Below are 20,418 nucleotides of genomic sequence, written 5' to 3'. Positions count from 1 at the left end.
TTTTACGAAGCCGCATTAGCGGCCTTAAGTTTCAAGTTTATTAAATTTTGATTTTACGCAATATCCAATATTTCAATGCGTATTACATAATTGTAAAAGTCAGGGATGACAAATACAAATACAAATAAGACTATTATACAGACTAATCTTTATATTCTATTATTACAAACTGAAACAAGTAGGTAAAAGGGAGAAATATAATTTATACAATTTTTAAAAATTAATTAAAAAAGAATAAAAAAGAAAAAAAAAAATATATAAAAAAAACATTTAAGGTTTGTACATAAGGGTAGGGTCAATTTAGAAAAAAGTATGAAGAAAATTAATTGATAGAAAGAGCTTCAGTTATTTTAAAATGATTCATGGAAACAGGTAATGTTAGAGATAATTAATCTGTTTAAAAGTAGGTAGTTTTGATATAAAGAATAAATAAAGATCCAGATTAGTATTAATGATCTTTGAATGAAGGGAAAAAAGAGAATTAAGATTAAAATTAAAATTAAAAATTAAAAAAGCACTTATAGTTTCCATGTTGATGTCCTACTCATTTGATTCTTTAAAGAATAAGTATCTATCTATGTATTGAATGCATCTTTATAAAGAATGCTTTTCAGACCGCGTTTGAATTTGACTAGTGATGGTTCGTTACGTAGATAAATTGGTAAATTGTTCCACAGTTGGGGTGCTTGTACTGAAAATATGGTTGCTCTTCTTGTCCCAATTATTTTTAAAGAAGGGACATAGAAACATAGAAATAGACGGCAGATAAGGGCCCACGGCCCATCTAGTCTGCCCACCTTAATGTCCCTCCCCTACCTTTGCCCTGTGAAGAGATCCCATGTGCCGATCCCATTTGGCCTTAAAATCAGGCACGCTGCTGGCCTCAATCACCTGTAGTGGAAGACTATTCCAGCGATCAACCACTCTTTCAGTGAAAAAGAATTTCCTGGTGTCACCTCGTAGTTTCCCACCCCTAATTTTCAATGGATGCCCTCTTGTTGTCGTGGGACCCTTGAAAAAGAAGATATCTTCCTCCGCCTCGATGCAGCCCGTAAAATACTTGAACGTCTCGATCATGTCCCCCCTCTCTCTGCGCTCCTCGAGCGAGTATAGCTGCAATTTGTCAAGCCGTTTTTCGTATGGTAGATCCTTGAGTCCCGAGACCATCCGGGTGGCCATTCTTTGCACCGACTCCAGTCTCAGCAAATCCTTGCGATAATGCGGCCTCCAGAATTGCACACAGTATTCCAGGTGGGGCCTCACCATGGATCTATACAATGGCATAATGACTTCCGCCTTACGACTGACGAAACCCCTTCTTATGCAGCCCATGATTTCTCTTGCCTTGGACGAAGCCTGCTCCACTTGATTGGCAGACTTCATGTCCTCACTGACGATTACCCCCAAGTCTCGTTCTGCTACCGTTTTTGCTAGGATCTCGCCATTAAGGGTATAAGACTTGCATGGATTCTGGCTGCCCAGGGGCATAACTTTGCATTTTTTGGCATTGAAGTTGAGTTGCCATGTCCTAGACCATCGCTCCAGTAGGAGTAGGTCGTGCATCATGTTGTCGGGCACTGAATCTTCGTCTGTTGTGCATTTGCCCACTACATTACTCAGTTTGGCGTCATCGGCGAATAATGTTATTTTACCTCGAAGCCCTTCTGCCAAGTCTCTTATAAAGATGTTGAATAGGATTGGGCCCAAGACTGAGCCCTGTGGTACTCCACTAATCACCTCCGTCATTTTGGAGGGGGTGCCGTTCACCACCACCCTTTGGAGCCTACCTCCAAGCCAGCTCCCAACCCATTTCGTCAATGTATTACCTAATCCTATAGAACTCATCTTGCTCAGTAACCTGCGGTGTGGTACGCTATCGAATGCTTTGCTAAAGTCCAGGTACACGATGTCCAGGGACTCCCCAATATCCAGCTTCCCCGTTACCCAGTCAAAGAAGCTGATCAGGTTGGATTGGCAGGATCTCCCCTTAGTAAATCCATGTTGTCGGGGATCCCGTAGATTCTCTTCATCCAGGATCTTATCTAATTGGTGTTTGATTAGAGTTTCCATTAGTTTGCTCACTATCGGTTAGTTTGCTCACGGGACGGTTAGTAAGTTTTGTTGCGTCGATCTCAGCGTCCTTAGTGAAGAGTAAGGGATTAGTAGTCTGTCCAGAAATAACGGCTCGTGTGATTGTTGGATTTTAAATGTTAATAATACAATTTTAAACGTTATTCTGTGTATAATATAATCTTGTAGGAGAGGCGTAACATGATCATATTTTTTTGAATTTGTTATAATTTTTATAGCTGTATTTTGTATTATTTGTAGTCTTCTTATTTCTTTATGAGTTATGCCACAGTATAAAGAATTACAATAATCCAACCTAGAAATAATTAGGGAATGAATAAGAATGTTAAGGGCTTCTGGTTTAAGAACCTTTATTAATGATCTGATAAGTCGCAATTTATTGAAACAGTTTTTGACAACTGTGCTAATTTGATTATGATAGCTAAATTCTTGTGCGCGACTTTTTAATCACTTGCTACCCCCCGCACTAGCTGAAAACTACCGCCTGCTCAAGAGGAGGCGGTAGCGTCTAGCAGTTTAGCGCATGCTATTACATGCGTTAAACCACTTCCGCGACTTTGTAAGAGGAGCCCATAGTGTTCACTCACTCTCCTAGGGAGATAATTATAAATTCTGTGATGATTATAATATATCCTACTGCAGTGATTCCCAACCCTGTCCTGGAGGAGCACCAGGCCAATCGGGTTTTCAGGCTAGCCCTAATGAATATGCATGAGAGAGATTTGCATATGATGGAAGTGATAGGCATGCAAATTTGCTTCATGCATATTCATTAGGGCTAGCCTGAAAACCCGATTGGCCTGGTGTTCCTCCAGGACAGGGTTGGGAACCACTGCCCTACCGATATCACAGCTCTATTATAGATTAAATATTAATTATATGTAAAGTTCTCAGACCCTTCAACCAAAATTTGTTTAGCCATTGGGACCATCATTGCCTTTACTGTCCCGATACGTTCCTTCTCTTCTTACTCTGATGTCTCCATGTATAATGAAATCCTTAAAAATCAATAAGACAAGAGCAAACTTATCTTTAGTTGTGGTAAGGAAGGCCGGATGGAATATCTATTGGCGGCCATAGGCTGAAGTTAGTGATCGTGCTGGTGCTTAAGTAAAATGCAGCTAGTTCCAATTTAAACCTTCCTAACAACAACTGAAGATAAGTTTGTCCTTGTCTTATTGATTTTTAAGGATTTCACTAAACAAATTTTGGTTGAAGGGTCTGAGCACTTTACTTATAATTAATATTTAATCTCTAATAGAGCTGTGATATCAGTGGGATATAGTAACATGATGGCAGATAAAGGCCAAATGCCCCTTCCGCAGCATTCACTACCTCCTCCTTTCCCTATTGGCTAAAGCTCTTTACACCTGTATTGTGACGTCATAGAACTTTATGGTTATAGAAACATAGTTACATAATGGCAGATAAAGGCCAAATGGCCTCATCCGCAGTAACCATTATCTCTTTTTCTCTCCGAGAGATCCCACGTGCCTATCCCAGGCCCTCTTGAATTGACTTTGATGAACCCACACATTTCCTGCAGATTTGTCTAACTAGTATGGGAAAGTTGCTTATTTTAATATGCACAGTCCTTCTTTGCAACTGATTCAAAGCGACAGTGTGACTATTCACTTTGATCACTTGCATGTGTCTGTTCAGACTTCGTCATGCACCTGTCTTTGGACCGTATTGTTAGATCGAAGTACGTATACATGTTTGTGTGTGATAAGGACAGAATCTTAAGGTAAATCTTTCCCACTGCAGGTGGTTCGTAGGAGATATCACCAGGGCCCGATCTGAGCAGCTTCTACTGGAGAAGGTACTCCATAAAATATTTTTCAACACTCGGAATGAGCTTTTCGGGTCAAACATGCAGTCTCTTAAGTCTCTTAAATTCAGATGTGACAAGGGAACTTTTTTAAAAAAATCACAAAAAAATCATTTGTTCTATGAACTCAATCTTCTCGTTGCCTACACACGTCTGTACGCCAGGGCCCATAGAGAAACCTTTCTGTGAATCACATGTCACTCAGTGCTACCAGGTTGGTCTGAGCTGGCTGTGCTTTTAGCTTATCACATTTCAGAACCTTCAGCTTTAATTTGGCTAAGAAATGTAAGAACTACGGTGTGTAAATATTTGTCTCAGCATCCGCTTGAATGGAACAATCTGATTTCACAAGAAGTAAGCATGGGAGTAAAAAGCAAAAGGGTTGATGTTCAACAGGGCTTGTCCGGGTAGGAGTGCCTTGGATCCATATCCAGATTTTCGAGGGCATTATCCAGATAATGAAAATCTGGATAGATTGCCTCCAGGTAAAGCCAGAGTTGACAGAGTGCGGGGAGAGTGTGGCGCAGAGGTTAACGCTACAGCCTCAGCACCCTGCAGTTTGGGGTTCAAACCCACGTTGTTCCTTGTTACTTAATCCCCCCATTGCCCCAGCTATAGTTTTCATGATTTTCCACTATTTGTCTGGGTTTCCGTCAGTTGTGGAGCAATAGGCTGGGCTGCCGTGGCGCTCTTGTCAATGGGTCAGCAGCAGACCAGCAGCAATTCTCATAGGCTGCCTGCTGCTAATCCGGAAGCCTCCCTTCTGTTGCATCCCCCCAGCCTCCAGCCATTTTCTGTTTCTCAGCGGCAGAGAGGAGGCTTCTGGGTTAGCGGCAGACAACGTCTGAAGATCGCTGCCAGCTGCCGCTGACCCACTGATGAGTACGAGGAAGAGATGAGAGAACGTAAGAATCGCCTTACTGGGTCAGACCAATGGTTCATCAAGCCCAGTAGCCCGTTCTCACGGTGGCCAATCCAGGTCACTAGTACCTGGCCAAAACCCAAGGAGTAGCAACATTCCAGAATCCCAAAGAGTAACAAAAGATTCAGGAACCCCAAGGAGTAGCAACATTCCATGCTACCGATCCAGGGCAAGCAGTGGCTTCCCCCCATGTCTTTCTCAATAACACTATGGACTTTTCCTCCAGGAACCTGTCCAAACCTTTCATAAAACCAGCTACGCTATCTGCTCTTACCACACCTTCTGGCAATGTGTTCCAGAGCTTAACTATTCTCTGAGTGAAAAAAAAATTTCCTCCTGTTGGTTTTAAAAGTATTTTCCTGTAACTTCATCGAGTGTCCCCTAGTCTTTGTCATTTTTGACGGAGTGAAAAATTGATCCACTTGTACCTGAGGGGAGAATGAATGAGAGGGGATAAAAAAGAGGATGTTTGATCCAGAAGCAGAAGGGAGTGATGCCAGACCATGGGAGTGAGGGAAGAAAGGAAGAATGATGGACCATGGGAGAGCGTGCAAGAAGGGACAGGGATATACAAGGCTACGAGGATAAGGAGGAGAGAAAGAGGGAGTAAATGCTGGGCTAGAAGAGACTTAGAGCCAGTACTCGGAGATGTGCCTGCTCACCTTGTAGCCACTGACAGAGCTGAGTCCATCCCCAGGCAGACATACCATCACATACAGAAGCTGCAGTGTTAACTTTCTCTTCTTCTTCCCTGCTGAAGTCACACTCCCAGAGGAGGAGAGAGTGCTTCCTCCTCTGGTGTCTGCCTATCACCTTACAGTCCATTGCTCATGGACTGCAGGGTTATCTACAGCCTCCCATGATTCCCAAGAGCAGTCAGCTCTCTAGGCAGGGGGAGGAAGCAAGCTGCAATTCACTCTTTTTCTTCTCTGGCAGGGATAGGGTAACCATATGGCTCCAGAAAATGGAGGATGGATTGAGACCTCCAGGTTTTATTTCCGTTGCTCGTCTCCAGCACCTCCACCAGGAGGTCGTTCCAAGCATCTACCACCCTTTCTGTAAAAAAAACTATTTCCTTAGATTACTTTCAACTTCATTTTATGGTCTCTTGGTCCAGAGCTTTCAGTTCATGTAGAAAGATAACAAATTAATTTAGGGGTAAACTCTAAGACAGGGGTTCTTAATCCCTGGTACCTGCACCCCCAAGTGCAAGAGGTCAAATGGGATGCAGAGAAGGGCCTTGAAATCTGAGGCACTTTATTGAAACTTTCTTAAGCAGAGTGAAGAAAGTTATTAGGGACAGCTATTCATTGGACTCTCTCTTACATGTTTTTGTACAGTGCTGTGTACATCTAGGAGCACTATAGAAATGATAGGTAGCAGTATTGGGATTTATTAACTGCCTGCTCATGAAGAGATTATGTCTTTCCCCTCTCTGTCCCAGCAGATTCACTGCAGCACCTCAGACAATGGAGGCCTTCGTGACTTGCCCAGAGCCACAGGGAGAAGGCTGGGATCAAACACCCAACCTCAGAACGCTGAGGCGACAGCTCTATCCGCTAGGCCATTGAATTTAAGGGATATATTAGCAGTTAGCACTGTTAGTGGCTAACTGTTAGTGCCATATGTAGCTGTCAGTAGTCACTAGTGTCAACTGAATTGAAGAATGGAAAATAAGGTATAGTGTCCAAAATGATTGTGTAATCCAACAAAATTGATGGAACACTAATGGTATATGTAATGTGATTTAAATCAAGGGAAAAAAGACCTCAAAATACCCCAAGAGTGTGATCAATGAAGTCACAACTATTTCGGGGTTGGGTATCATCACAGGTCAAAAAACCCTTGAATTTAATTTTAATTTTTTAAAAAATTTTCTTTCGTGATAAATATTTAAGTGAAAAATATAATATATGTCAATTTTCTATCAATATTTTCTTCTTTGTGAATGAGCAATAAATGACCAGCAACTATTGATTCAATTCCATAATTTTCGTCATGCTTGAGTTTAGAAAATATTAAGCACTTATCTTAATAACCCTTAAATATTAAATTCAAGGGTTTTTTGACCTGTGATGATACCCAACCCCGAAATAGTTGTGACTTCATTGATCACACTCTTGGGGTATTTTGAGGTCTTTTTTCCCTTGATTTAAATCACATTATATACACCATTAGTGTTCCATCAATTTTGTTGGAGTAGTCACTAGTGGACACATGGTTTAATAAGGGGGGGGGTGTTTTATTGATCAAAGAGGTGTGGGAATCAAAAATGGGGGACGTCCCCCTGCGCTGAGATATCTGAGAGAACACCTACAATGGCTTTCATGAGCTTTTTCTTTACTGTAGGGGAAAGAAGGTGCTTTCATGCTTCGAAAATCCAGCCAAGCGGGAAAGTATACCATGTCCGTGTTGAGCCTGGCTGTTGAGTGAGTACCGTATCGAGAACGCTTTTCTTCCCCTCTTTCTCCGCAGTCCTGCAGCAATGAGAAGTTCAAAACAAGAGAGCAAGAAGCTGGCCGCCCTGCCTCTGAACGTGCATTTGGGGCAGTAAACACTGTATCAAGGGGAAGGATGACCCTGTCAGTTCGATAGTCATAATGATGGTGGATAAACTGTCTTTGTGGGCTCTAGATCAGTGTTCTTCAACCACCGGTCCGTGGACCGGTGCCGGTCCACAGAAATTTCCTGCCGGTCCACAGGGCCGGCACGTGCATCAGGCCCAAAACAGTGTTCTTCAACCGCCGGTCCACGGTGCGATCGATGCGGAGTTATCTTCGAGCCAGCTCCTTCTTCCTCACTGATTCAGTGCACAAAGCCACGGGCAGCGGCTCCTACACACTTCATGCGCCTGAACCGGAAGCCCTCTCTCTGACGTTGCAACGTCAGAGGGAAGGCTTCCAGATGAGGCACGGGACGCGCAAGGAGCCGCTGCCGGCAGCTTTGTGCACTGAATCAGTGAGGAAGAGGGAGCTGGCTCGAAGATAACTCCGCATCAATTGTGCACCGTGGAACAACACAATTGTCAGACAACCTGGAGATAACATCAGTGCCCAACGCTTTTCGCCAAACAAATCTGCTTCAGGGGCATTTAACTAGCTGGGATCAGAAAGAGATTCCACAAGGAATGAAAGCCAGCCAATGCAAAGGAACAGAGAGTAGGTTGTCCCCTGATGAAGTCTGACGTGTTTGGGTGTTCTCCTTCAGCTCATTAGAATTCAAAATGGCCCCAAGTTAAAAATTAATGAAGACCTTTGGTTTATTGGATGACCTAACACAGTAACATAGTAGATAACGGCAGATAAAGGCCCGAATGGTCCATCCAGTCTGCCCAACCTGATTCAATTTAAATTTTTACATTTTTTCTTCTTAGCTATTTCTGGGCAAGAATCCAAAGCTTTACCCTGTACTGTGCTTGGGTTCCAACTGCCGAAATCTCAGTCAAAACCTACTCCAGCTCATCTATACCCTCCCAGCCATTGAAGCCCTCCCCAGCCCATCCTCCCCCAAACGGCCATAGACAGACACAGACCGTACAAGTCTGCCCAGTACTGGCCTTAGTTCTTCACTATTTACTATTATTTTCTGATTCTAGATCCTCTGTGTTCATCCCACACTTTTTTGAACTCCGTCACCATTTTCCTCTCCACCACCTCTCTCGGGAGCGCATTCCAGGCATCCACCACCCTGTCCGTAAAGTAGAATTTCCTAACATTGCTATTGAATCTACCACCCCTCAACCTCAAACCTGACATAGCTACGTAATTTCTTTCTTTCTCCTTAGAAGTAGTGGTATGCTGGTGCAAGTAGCTAGTGTAAGAACCTAAGCAACCCTTTACACCTCTCACTACTATTCTCTATTCTGGTACAATGGCTAGGAGAGCCAAAGACCTTAATCCCCTTATGGAGTGGTACAGTGGCCAGGGTATCAGAAACCAACCCCCCCCCCCCAATAATTTCATATGAGGCTGAGATTTTATACCAGTCCCTCCACCCTACTATTACCTTACTGGGCAGGAGAGTCCTCCCCTTGTTCTAGAAACTGCGGTATATTCTCAGGTGAGACAACACTAATTTAGTTCAGCCACTAGAGGTCTCTGCTATCTACCTATAACAGAACCTTAAGGGTCTAGACTCTATATGTAAATTTTGAAATTTATTTTTTTAACTTCACTTACAGTTATTATTCTGCTCTGGCATCTTAACATGTTCTGTTTTTAAGTTTATTTAAAAATTTGATTATATCGCTTTTTCAAAATTTCAAAGCGATATACAATCAAAATAAAGAGACAAACAAACTATTTCGGTAGACAAAGACGTGAGCACCGACAACAGGAATGCTCAATTTTGAAACAAAGGAAAAAACAGGAGGAACTACAATTAGGGTTGACAGATTTTACTATGCGCGGATTTCCTCCTGCCTGATGCGATTTTAGGGAAGGCTTTTCAAAACTCGGACAAAGTGCCAGGCTTTGAAAAGCCGTTCGGACCCCTGGACATGTCCTCAAAAGGAGGACATGTCTGTGGAAATCCGGATGTCTGGTAGCCCTAATTACAATTGATATAGGAAAAATTCATTAGGTTTGAACATATATATGAGCTAAAGCCTCGTATGGATTATGATTCAAAAGCATCTTTAAACAGAAAACTTCTTAGGTTCCCTTCGAATTTATCTAGGATTTCTTCCTCCCTCAGCTGAGCCAGTAATAAATTCCTTTATATTTATATATTTCCTTTATGGGCTCCTTTTACTAAGGTGCATTAGGGCCTTAATAATTGAGCTGGCGTTATTCTGGTGGTTTAGCGCATGGTAATTTCGTGCGTGCGCTAAAAACGCTAGTGCACTTTAGTAAAAGGAGCCCTATATTAGCCAATGTTCTTTTTTGTTCCATATTATCATACTATTTGCATATCTTGCGACCAGACAAGTACTCTGTTGTCCTCACACAACACAAACAGTCCTGTTCTGCCCTACAGAAATAATCGCACGTGAACATGTTATGAAAAAGAATGTATCTGACGCGCTGGCAGTCGCTCCTCCATGCTGCAGCGCCCCTTAGTGGAGCTCTTGAAAATAACAGGACGGTCCCCATGTTTTACAGAAATAAAAATGGAACAGTCAAACACTACCATGTGCACACGGACTCTGACAATAAAGTTTATCTGGCGCAGAACCACTGCTTTGCTTCGCTTCCCAAACTGATCACATATCATCAGCACAATGCGGCAGGTAAGGCCATATTCGCGTTTATTTATTTAGATTTAGGTGAGTTTCATTCAGGGGCACTAAATATTTCCCTATCCTCAGAGGGTTTACAATTATTCTAGAACAGGGGTGTCAAAGTCCCTCCTCGAGGGCTGCAATCCAGTCGGGTTTTCAGGATTTCCTCAATGAATATGCATGAGATCTATTTGCATGCACTGCTTTTATAAGCACATAAGCTTTCATTGTATGCGAATAGCTCTCATGCATATTCATTGGGGAAATCCTGAAAACCCGACTAGATTGCAGCCCTCGAGGAGGGACTTTGACACCCCTGTTCTAGGGGGTTCGATATTGAATGCTGATTTAACCGACCGGAAGTGGCTCCTGGCCTGTTAAATTGCCTTCTTGAGGCAGTGCCACGTAACCAGTTACTGCCGCTGAATACCAGATTTTCCCAAAAGAAAATCCAGACCCATGGCCACGCCCCCAGGACCACCCTGTTTCACCTGGTGCGCGATCAGTTCTGCCCCCCAGCCCCGCCCCCAGATGGCATCCGTGCCCGCATGACATCATCGCATTGCATCCGCGCATGTGTGGATGCCCCTTCCAGACGTGATTTTGACGGGAAGCTTTTCAAAACCCGAACAAAGTGCTGGGTTTCGAAAAGCCGTCCTGACCCCCGGACATGTCTGGTATAGGCATCGGTGAATAAAAAAAATTTTAAGTCCTGATTTGAGATTGTCTAATGAAATCTGTTCTCAACGGAATTGTGGTGAATGATTCCATTGGATTGGACCTCAAACGGAAAATAATTGCACGCATCTATCCATATATCTAAAATACATCTAAATTAAGCACACACTCATTTCGATAGATATAGAAAACCACCTCTCTACAAATAAACTTCATTTGTACTTGCATAGGTAACTGAAAAAATTTACAGAACCACATGGGAGTGCATTTCGATACTGCGTCTAAGTCCGACTTTGGACATTTCCCACTAGATGTTCAAAATTGGACTTCCAGAAGTGTCCATTTTCGAAAAAGCTGGATGTCCAAATTATTATTATTATTATTATTTTTTTTTTTTTTTAAATCTTCTAGTCCAGGGCTGTCCAAGTCCGGTCCTCGAGATCTACTGGCATACCAGGTTTTCTGGATATGCATAATGAATATGCATGAGAGAGATTTGCCTGCACTGCCTTCTTGATATGCAAATCTCTCTTATGCATGTTCATTGTGGATATTCAGAAAACCTGGCCTGCCAGTAGATCTCAAGGACTGGACTTGGGCAGCCCTGTTCTAGTTGGATGTCTTGTCCAGGACATCTAACATTATACCTCATTGTCGACCACAAAACCGTCTAAGTTGAAACGTCCAAATGAAGCCCATTTGGACATGGAAGAGATCAGTCTTCAAATGGACTAGCCACACATACATGCCAACAGAACATTTGCCACACTAGAAGGCACTGCTGTGAACGTCACATAAACAGTGCCAGAAGTACATCTCACTGTAACCCCTTCTAATGTATGGTGAGCCCTGCAAAACTCCCCTAAAACCTAATAAACATATCTATCCATCACCCCAATAGCCCTTATGGCTGTAGGTGGCACCTATACAGCAGTATTGTAGGGTTTTGATAGGTTTTGGTGCGCTCACACTGTCCACCATAAATATAGTAGTTTAGACTGAATTATGGGCCTGGCTCCTCCTCTCTATGGTTCATAAGCCCCACCCCACCTGACTACATAAGACACATGTGATGCTCTACTAGGCTTTCCCATACCAAGTGCTGCTGGGGGGTGGGAGAGGGTCAATGACCATTGGGGGAGTGTGTAGGGATCATTACTTAATTCCTCCAGTGTAGGGTTGCCAGATTTTATAGTCAGAAAATCCAGAGATGAGTGTATGATAGGTGTGAGTGTACTTGTGTGTGTGTCTGTATAATAATAATAATAATTTTATTCTTATATAGCGCCATACCTCAAAAATTCTAGGCGGTTCACAACAAGGTGAGCTAATACATGGGATAAAGATAAAATACAAATTAGAATATTGGACTTAAACATAAGAACATAAGCCCTGCCTCTGCTGGGTCAGACCAGAGGTCCATCATGCCCAGCAGTCTGCTCACGTGGCGGTCCATCAGGGTCAGGACCTGTATAGTAGCCCTCTATCTATACCCTTGTGTCCTTCAGAAAATTGTACAATTCCTTCTTGAACTCCAATACCGTACTCTGCCCTATCACGCCCTCTGGAAGCGCGTTCCAGGTGTCCACCACCCGTTGGGTGAAGAAGAACTTCCTAGCATTGGTTCTGAATCTGTCCCCTTTTAATTTTTCCAAATGCCAAATAAAGACAGAAAGCATTTACAATAGAATGCAGAAAACGCCGGCATGGCAGGGAAAGAAGTAATACATAGACCAGATCAAATACATCAAGTTGAATATAAGGAACTTGATTGAAAAAATGAAGCAGAATGCATTAAGATACCAGCCTATCAAGATTCCGGAATCCCAGAGTAACAAGATTCTAGAATCCCAAAAAGTAGCAATATTCCATACAGAATCTCAAAGAATAGCAAGATTCCAGAATCCCAGAGAGTAGCAACATTCCATACAGAATGTAAAAGAATAGCAAGATTCCGGAATTCCAAAGAGTAGCAACATTCCATACAGAATCTCAAAGAATAATAATAATAATAATTTTATTCTTATATACCGCCATACCGAAAAAGTTCTAGGCGGTTCACAACAAGGTGAGCTAATACATGGCATACAGATAAAATACAAATTAGAATAATGGACTTAAAAACAGATAAAGACAGAAAGCATTTACAATATAATGCAGAAAAAACCGGCATGGCAGGGAAAGAAGTAATACATAGAACAGATCAAATACATCAAGTTGAATATAAGGAACTTGATTGAAAAAATGAAGCAGAATGCATTAAGATAGCAGCCTCTCAAAGAGTTGGAACTTGGTGCATCTGTGCTGACTGTTGAGGAGAGCTGTATTTGTTAGGGTGATGAATATTCATGCGTGTTTGGGTAGGATGTCTCTGGATGGAGATGGAGGGTTGTCAGTGTGTTAGAAGGCAGTAAGGGGACGGGGAAGATGGCAGGTGGTGGATGTGTTGAGTTGGTGAATATGTGTAGGCATTTGTATATATGTAAGGGGAACAGGGTTGTGTGTGGAAGTGAGGAGACAAAATTTGTGTGTGCTGTTAGCTTGAAGAGACGGGTTCCTTTTACTATTACTACTACTACTACCAGACGTACGCAGCACTGCACAGAGTCACAAAGAAGAACAAAACAGTCCCTGCTCCAAAGACCTTACAATCTAAACAGACAAACAGGATGTCATGGATACAATTAAGGGGAATGGTTAATCTGCTGGCTGGGTTGGAGGGCAGAGGGGAATACAAGACAATCAATCCATTGTGACATGACTGATGAGGTTGGCTCTTATTGGTGGAATGAGGCATTATGACATCACAATCTCAGCTCTGCTTTCCAAAGACTGAAACTCTTCACACTACTACTGTGAATTATTTCTATAGCGCTGCAAAGAGTCACAAAGAACAGTCCCCCAATCTAAACAGACAAACAGGATGTCATGGATACAGTTAAGGGGAACGGTTAATCAGCTGGCTGGGTTGGAGGGCAGAGGGGAGTGCAGGACAATCAAGCCATTGTGACATCACTGATGAGGTTGGCTCTTATTGGTGGAATGGGGCATTATGACATCAGAGGAGTAGGGCTAAGGATTGAAGGCTATATTTAAAAGTGGGTTTTCAGTCTGCTTTTAAACAAGGGAAGGGGCTTGACGGACAAACTTGGGTAATTCCAGGCATAGGGGGCAGCTAGATGAAAGGAACAAAGTCTGGAATTGGCAGTGGAGGAGAAGGGTAACGCTAAGAGTGACTTATCTGAGGAGCGGCGTTCTCTGGGAGGTTTATAAGGAGAGAGAAGCGAAGAGAGATATTGAGGGGCAGCAGAAAATGTTATCATTATCTTAATGTTTTCTTTCTGATATAGGTATACTTACACGACTTCGGCATCCTGTATCTACAAAACTGAAGAAAGTCCCGTCATCTGCTCCCTTAGGAAATGGTACGATGATTCTTACATCCTTCTGTTATAAAGCTATTGTACGCTTTCGGATTAAATGACGAGCAGAAAGTTAGCAACAACTGATTATTAAAGTCTAACACCCCTCTCTCCCCCCCTTATGAAACTGTGTTAGGCTAAAAAAAGGAGTCAAGATCTTCAGTCAATCTTTGGTTTTTAAATTCTCTCAACTCTGGAATGATCTCCCCTTTTTTTAAGGGGTTCCAGTTCGTTTCAATTTTTCCGTAAATCTTTAAAAACTACTCTATTTGAGTAATTTGTTGCATGGCGACCCCTGTCAATATTAATAATAACTTATTATTATTTGCAGAAATCGGACTCTGAGTTCTCATTGCTGTACCAAATAATATAGTGTCATATGAGAGTCCTACATGGTTTTCTAATAATTTATTAATTTGGGGCCAAATTAGTTTCCAAAAAGCATTTACACAGGGACAAAAAAAAATCAAATGATCTAACGTCCCCACTTCTAATCTACAATGCCAGCATCTATTAGATCTAGTGCTATCTAATTTTTGTAAACGCGTAGGGGTCCATAAAACTCGATGTAAGAAAACATCCACGTTTGACTCATAGATGCTGACCTTGTAGACCTTAATCTCCAGGACCAAAATCGTGGCCATTGAGACGCAGAAATTGTCTGTCCAATCTCAATACTCCAAATATCCCTAAGTCCAGTTTTCTTTTTTTTTCTATTTAAAAATCCATATAAAAATTTATATCATTTTGTGGCTTGGTGTCCCAAGAAATCCGCCTGAAAGCAAAGGACCTGCAAGCTATATTGAGTATTAAGACCCTTCCATTCAGGGATCCCTACCTGAATAGCCTGCTTCAATTGAAACCATTTAAAATATTGTGTTTTGTTTAAGCCAAATTTATGTTGCAATTGTGAAAAGCTAAGCAGTGATCCATCTAATATAACATCATTCAATGTCCGTATGCCTGCAATTATCCACTGCTTCCAGACGATCTTAAAATCCGCCAATCTTGATCCTGGAGTTTACCCAAAGGGATTGGTTTAATGATTTAGCAATTGGATCTGGTGATAAATTACTAATATATCTTAATGTTTTCCAAGTATCAAGTAAAATTCTATTATCTTTGTATTTCCTAGGCAATTTTATACTAATTACATGTTGAAAATTAATTCTTTTGAAATTTTGCCATTATCTTCTATTTATCATTTGTAAATCATTCCCTGTTTATTTAATTGCTATAAACCGAGTCGAGCCTCCTCGGAATGACGACTCGGTATACAAAGTTAAGCTTTAGTTTAGGCTAGTTTAGTTTTATATCGCCAGCCATCGTGGTTTTAGCTCTGAGTCTGACGCTCATAGAATCCACGACCAGCAATAAAAAGCCTAGTGCGGCTTTCGGGGGGGGGGGGGGAATTAGCATTTCTGAATGTGTTTTTTGAAAGGTGGGGGAGGCCTAATGACATCGTTTGGTTTTGTCAGCTTCCCCTCGCCTCTCTGAGATTCTGTCCGTGCTTTCCAAAAGCAAACTACAATAACACGGCTTCAAGCGTCTGGTCTCCAAGAAGGATATATTTTGTTTCGCCAGGACTGTGGGAGCTGAAACGAATAGACATCGTTCTACTAAAGGAACTGGGCAGTGGACAGTTTGGGCTGGTGCAGCTGGGGAAGTGGAAGGGAGAGTACGATGTTGCCGTCAAGATGATCCGCGAGTCCTCGATGTCCGAAGAGGAATTCTTGGAAGAAGCGCAGATTATGATGTGAGTGTTTTGCTGATTCATAAACTAAAAAGCAAGTTGGCCCGGAAGCTTCCCTTGAAAACAGAAAACTAGAGCAATTTACCTCATTATCCCCCCCCTTTTTTTTTTTACAAAAATGCAGAAAAGGTTTTTAGAACCGGCCGGCACACTGAATGCACTGCTCCGACGGTCATCTGGCACGCTGAAAGCTCTGCGCTGCTCCGAGAGTCTTCCAGTGCGCTGAATCCTCCGCACCGCTCCGACGGTCATCTGGCATGCTGAATGCTTTGCGCCGCTCTGACGGTCATCCAGCCCGCTGAATCCTCTGTGCCGCTCCGGTCATCCGGCGCGCTGAATCCTCTGAGCCACTCTGATGGTCATCTGGTGCGCTGAATCCTCTGCGCCGCTCCGACAGTCATTCGGCACACTGAATCCTCTGCGCCACTCTGACGGTCATCCAGCCCGCTGAATCCTCTGCGCCGCTCAAGTCATCCGGCGCGCTGAATCCTCTGAGCCACTCTGATGGTCATCTGGCGCACTGAATCCTCTGGGCCACTCCGACGGTCATTCGTCGCGCTGAATCCTCTGCGCCACTCTGACAGTCATCCGGCCCGCTGAATCCTCTGCGCCGCTCCGGTCATCCGGCGCACTGAATCCTCTGTGCCACTCTGATGGTCATCTGGCATGCTGAATCCTCTGCGCCGCTCCAATGGTCATTCGGCCCGCTGAATCCTCTGCGCTGCTCCAGTCATCCGGCGCGCTAAATCCTCTGTGCCACTCTGATGGTCATCTGGCGCTGAATCCTCTGCGCCGCTCCAATGGTCATTCGGCGCGCTGAATCCTCTGCGCCGCTCCGATGGTCATTCGGCGCGCTGAATCCTCTGTGCCACTCTGATGGTCATCCGGCACGCTGAATGCCCTGCACTTCTCCGACAGTCATAGAGTTCATATGAGCACTGGAGCAGCGAACAGCATTCAGCATGCCAGCCGGTGCTAAAAACCTATTCCACAGTTTTCCAAAGGTGGGGAGGGGGCAGATTTTTATACCCTGCCAAAGACGGCAGTTGCACCTGCTGCAAGTGATTTCTCATTGGAAACACAAACCGAAAATCTGATTGTGCTTGATCAGAAAATAATTTAAAAAAAAATTTTTAAAGCCCATCCTGAGGTCGCTCAAAGCCACTGATTACATAAAGTTCTGTTTGTTTTTTTTTAATTTGTTATTATTTTTGCTTAAAGAAGCAAATTTCTTGGTATTATAGCTATAACCTTTTATGTTTTCACACTCAGCAACGATACATTGAGAAAAAGACGTTTTATGCAAAAATCTAGCAGTATTTTTTTTTTTTTTAATCTTTATTAATTTTCAGATGTTAACAGTGCCATACAATGAATTTAAACATAAACACTACACAGAAGGCACTTTAAATACACAAATAATTCAAAAAACAATAATTCTCCCCTCATAATTAATAGAAGAAGTGCATATTTAATTTCAATAATATAGATAATTAAGTATGGCAAACAATAATACATTCCCCTCCCCCCACCCACCCTAAATCTAGCAGTATTTTATGTTTAAATGTGTTTATTCAGTTTCAAAAATAACCAAACAAGCAACAAAAAAAATTCAAATTTAACATCATAACCAATACACAGTTCTTGTATTCCCCCCTCCCCCACCCCAAACCAAGAATAAAAATGTATCTCTCACGCTACAATCCAAGAATCAAATAGGTCTACAGTTAACCATTCAACAATCTGCTGCGAGCATGAAGTGTCAGGGTTTGCCAAAAAGCAGGGCTGTGGAGTCGGTAGATAAATGTTCCGACTCCGACTCCTCAGATTTTTGTACTTCAGGTACCCGAAATTTCCTCCGACTCCTCGACTCTGACTCCACAGCACTGGTTAATTTTCAGATCGTTAAAATGGAATGTCAAGTTGAGAGAAATGAGCATTTTCAACACCACCTTCTTTTTGCTTTTAATCAAGGTTCTAAGGCCGCAGAAGCTGCTCGCAACATTTGTGCTGTGTATATAGTGGGTGCTATAGCTGAAAGAATCGCTCGTGATTGGTATGCCAAGTTCAAAAATGGAGTCGGTAGATAAATGTTCCGACTCCGACTCCTCAGTTTTTTGTACTTTTGTACTCCAACTCCAGGTACCCGAAATTTCCTCCGACTCCGACTCCTCGACTCCGACTCCGACTCCAACAGCCCTGCCAAAAAGGCTCCCAGACAAACCGATAACGCTTTCCCTGAGGAGAGTCTATATCCGCAAAGTCACAGCGCTCCAAGGCAGCTTGTCCAATCACAAGGGTTCGCCAAAGAGACTAAGAAGGTGTGTCTGCTGTAATCCATCAGTATTTTATTAAATGAACCTTTAATATCTGCACCTTATTGTGGAAAAGAACAGAAATTTAACATACCCCCCTCCTTTACAAAGCCATGCTATCGTTTTTTTAGCGCTGGATAGGAATTCTATGAGCGTCGGAGCTGTTACCGCGGCAACCGGCGCTAAAAACGGTGGCGTGGCTTTGTAAAGGAGGCTTTATCCTGACTACCTGAAGAAGGCGTTGAGCGCTTGAGTGTTTGGAATGCCATTGGTAGATGACTACATCAAAGTGAACATGTTTAACTACCCTGTTTCCCTGAAAACAAGACCTACCCCCAAAATAAGCCCTAGTTAAGATCCCTCCCTCCCATCCCTTTGAGCAGCAGAACACCACCGACCGCCTTACATACCTCTGAAGCCTCAAAACCGGTGGCAGCACTAGGACAGGCTGCTTCACGGCCTTCCCCGCCGGGGCCTTCCCTCTGCTGCATCACTGATGATGTCATCAATGATGTTGGTGGTGTTCTAGTGCACAAAGGGATAGGAGGGATAGGTATAGCATGGCAAGTGTCAAGGGTAGATACTGTGTTTCTCTGAAACTAAGACATTCTCTGAAAATAAGCCCTAGTGCGTTTTTGTAGAGCACAAATTAATATAAGACCCTGTCTTATTTTAGGGGGAAACACGGTATTAGCAAAGTATGTTAAATTTCTGTTCTTTTCCGCAATAAAATGAAGATATTGAAGATTCATTTAATAAAATACTGCTAGATTTTTTGCATAACACAGAAACATAGAAACATGATGGCAGATAAAAGGCCAAATGGCCCATCTAGTCTGCCCGCCCACAGTAACCATTATCTCTTTCTCTCTCTGAGAGATCCCACGTGCCTATCCCAGGCCCTTTTGAATTCAGACACAGTCTCTGTCTTCACCACCTCTTCCGGGAGACTGTTCCACGCATCTACCACCCTTTCCGTAAAAAATAATTTTTTAAGATTACTCTAGAGCCTATCACCTCTTAACTTCATCCTATGCCCTCTCATTGCAGAGTTTCCTTTCAAATGAGACTCGACTCATGCACATTTATATTATGTAGGTATTTAAACGACTCTATCATATCTCCCTTCTCCCGTCCTTCCTCCAAAGTATACAGATTGAGATCTTTAAGTCTGTCCCCATATACCTTATCACGAAGACCACACACCATTTTAGTATCCTTCCTCTGGACCGACTCCATCGTTGTTATATCTTTTTGAAGGTGCAGCCTCCAAAATTGTACACAATATTCTAAAGGAGGTCTCACCAGAGTCTTGTACAGGGGCATCAATACCTCCTTTTTCCTACTGGCCATACCTCTCCCTATGCAACCTAGCATCCTTCTAGCTTTCGCCGTCACCTTTTCAACCTGTCTTTTTATCAATGTATCATTGCTGAGTGTGAAAACATAAAAGGTTATAGCTATACAGTGGCATAACAAGAGGGGGGGGAAGGGTGGTCTGCCCTGGGTGCATGCTCTAAGGCAGGGGTCCCCAAAGTCCCTCCTTGAGGGCCGAATCTAGTCGGGTTTTCAGGATTTCCCCAATGAATATGCATTGAAAGCAGTGCATGCACATAGATCTCATGCATATTCATTGGGGAAATCCTGAAAACCCGACTGGATTCGGCCCTCAAGGAGTGACTTTGGGGACCCCTCCTCTAAGGGGTTGCACAGCCAGCACACTGGATCCAGGACCTTCCGCCCTACTATGCTGCTGCTGCTTTCTCGAACCAGCAGCACCGGCAGTAAACTTTAAATGCAGCCATCGCAGGACCTTCCTGCCCCTCTCTGCGGCTGCCGGTTCAACCCCTGTGATGTCACTTCCTTGTTCCTGAGCAGAGCCAGCAGCTGTGGGGAGGGGCAGGAAGGTCCCATGATGGCTGCATTTAAATTTACAGGTGTCACTGCTGGTTCGAGAAACATACGGCAGCGGTGGGGAGGTGAGAGGGCAGGATACTGGATGGCATTGGGGTGGAGGGAGAGGGAACGGAGCAGGATACTAGTATGGATAGGTGATGGAGGGAGAGGGGGGCAGATGCCGAGTTACAGCAGGGGAAGTAGGAATCCTGCTCAAAGCACCAGAAAATTAGCCTAGCTTCCGAGGGCCAGAGAAAAGCACTTTGTGGACTGGGTTCTGGTCCGCTGG

General features: G+C 43.2%; 1 protein-coding gene across 4 annotated transcripts in view; it reads left to right on the top strand.

The window, feature by feature from the left end:
• BMX (BMX non-receptor tyrosine kinase) overlaps positions 1–20,418 on the top strand; it is a 105,992-nt gene that overhangs the window by 61,068 nt on the left and 24,506 nt on the right. For all 4 annotated transcript variants that reach the window (XM_033949137.1, XM_033949138.1, XM_033949134.1 and 1 more), the window contains exons 11-15: positions 3,859–3,913; positions 7,194–7,273; positions 9,947–10,074; positions 14,094–14,168; positions 15,750–15,921. In XM_033949137.1, the coding sequence (XP_033805028.1) occupies positions 3,859–3,913; positions 7,194–7,273; positions 9,947–10,074; positions 14,094–14,168; positions 15,750–15,921 (510 nt within the window). The remainder of the gene's footprint in view (positions 1–3,858; positions 3,914–7,193; positions 7,274–9,946; positions 10,075–14,093; positions 14,169–15,749; positions 15,922–20,418) is intronic.

This window comes from Geotrypetes seraphini, chromosome 6 (assembly GCF_902459505.1).
Source record: "Geotrypetes seraphini chromosome 6, aGeoSer1.1, whole genome shotgun sequence".
Classification (NCBI taxonomy): Eukaryota; Metazoa; Chordata; class Amphibia; order Gymnophiona; family Dermophiidae; genus Geotrypetes; species Geotrypetes seraphini.
Note: the sequence above shows the minus strand (reverse complement) of the source record. Positions and strands in the feature narration are given on the sequence as shown.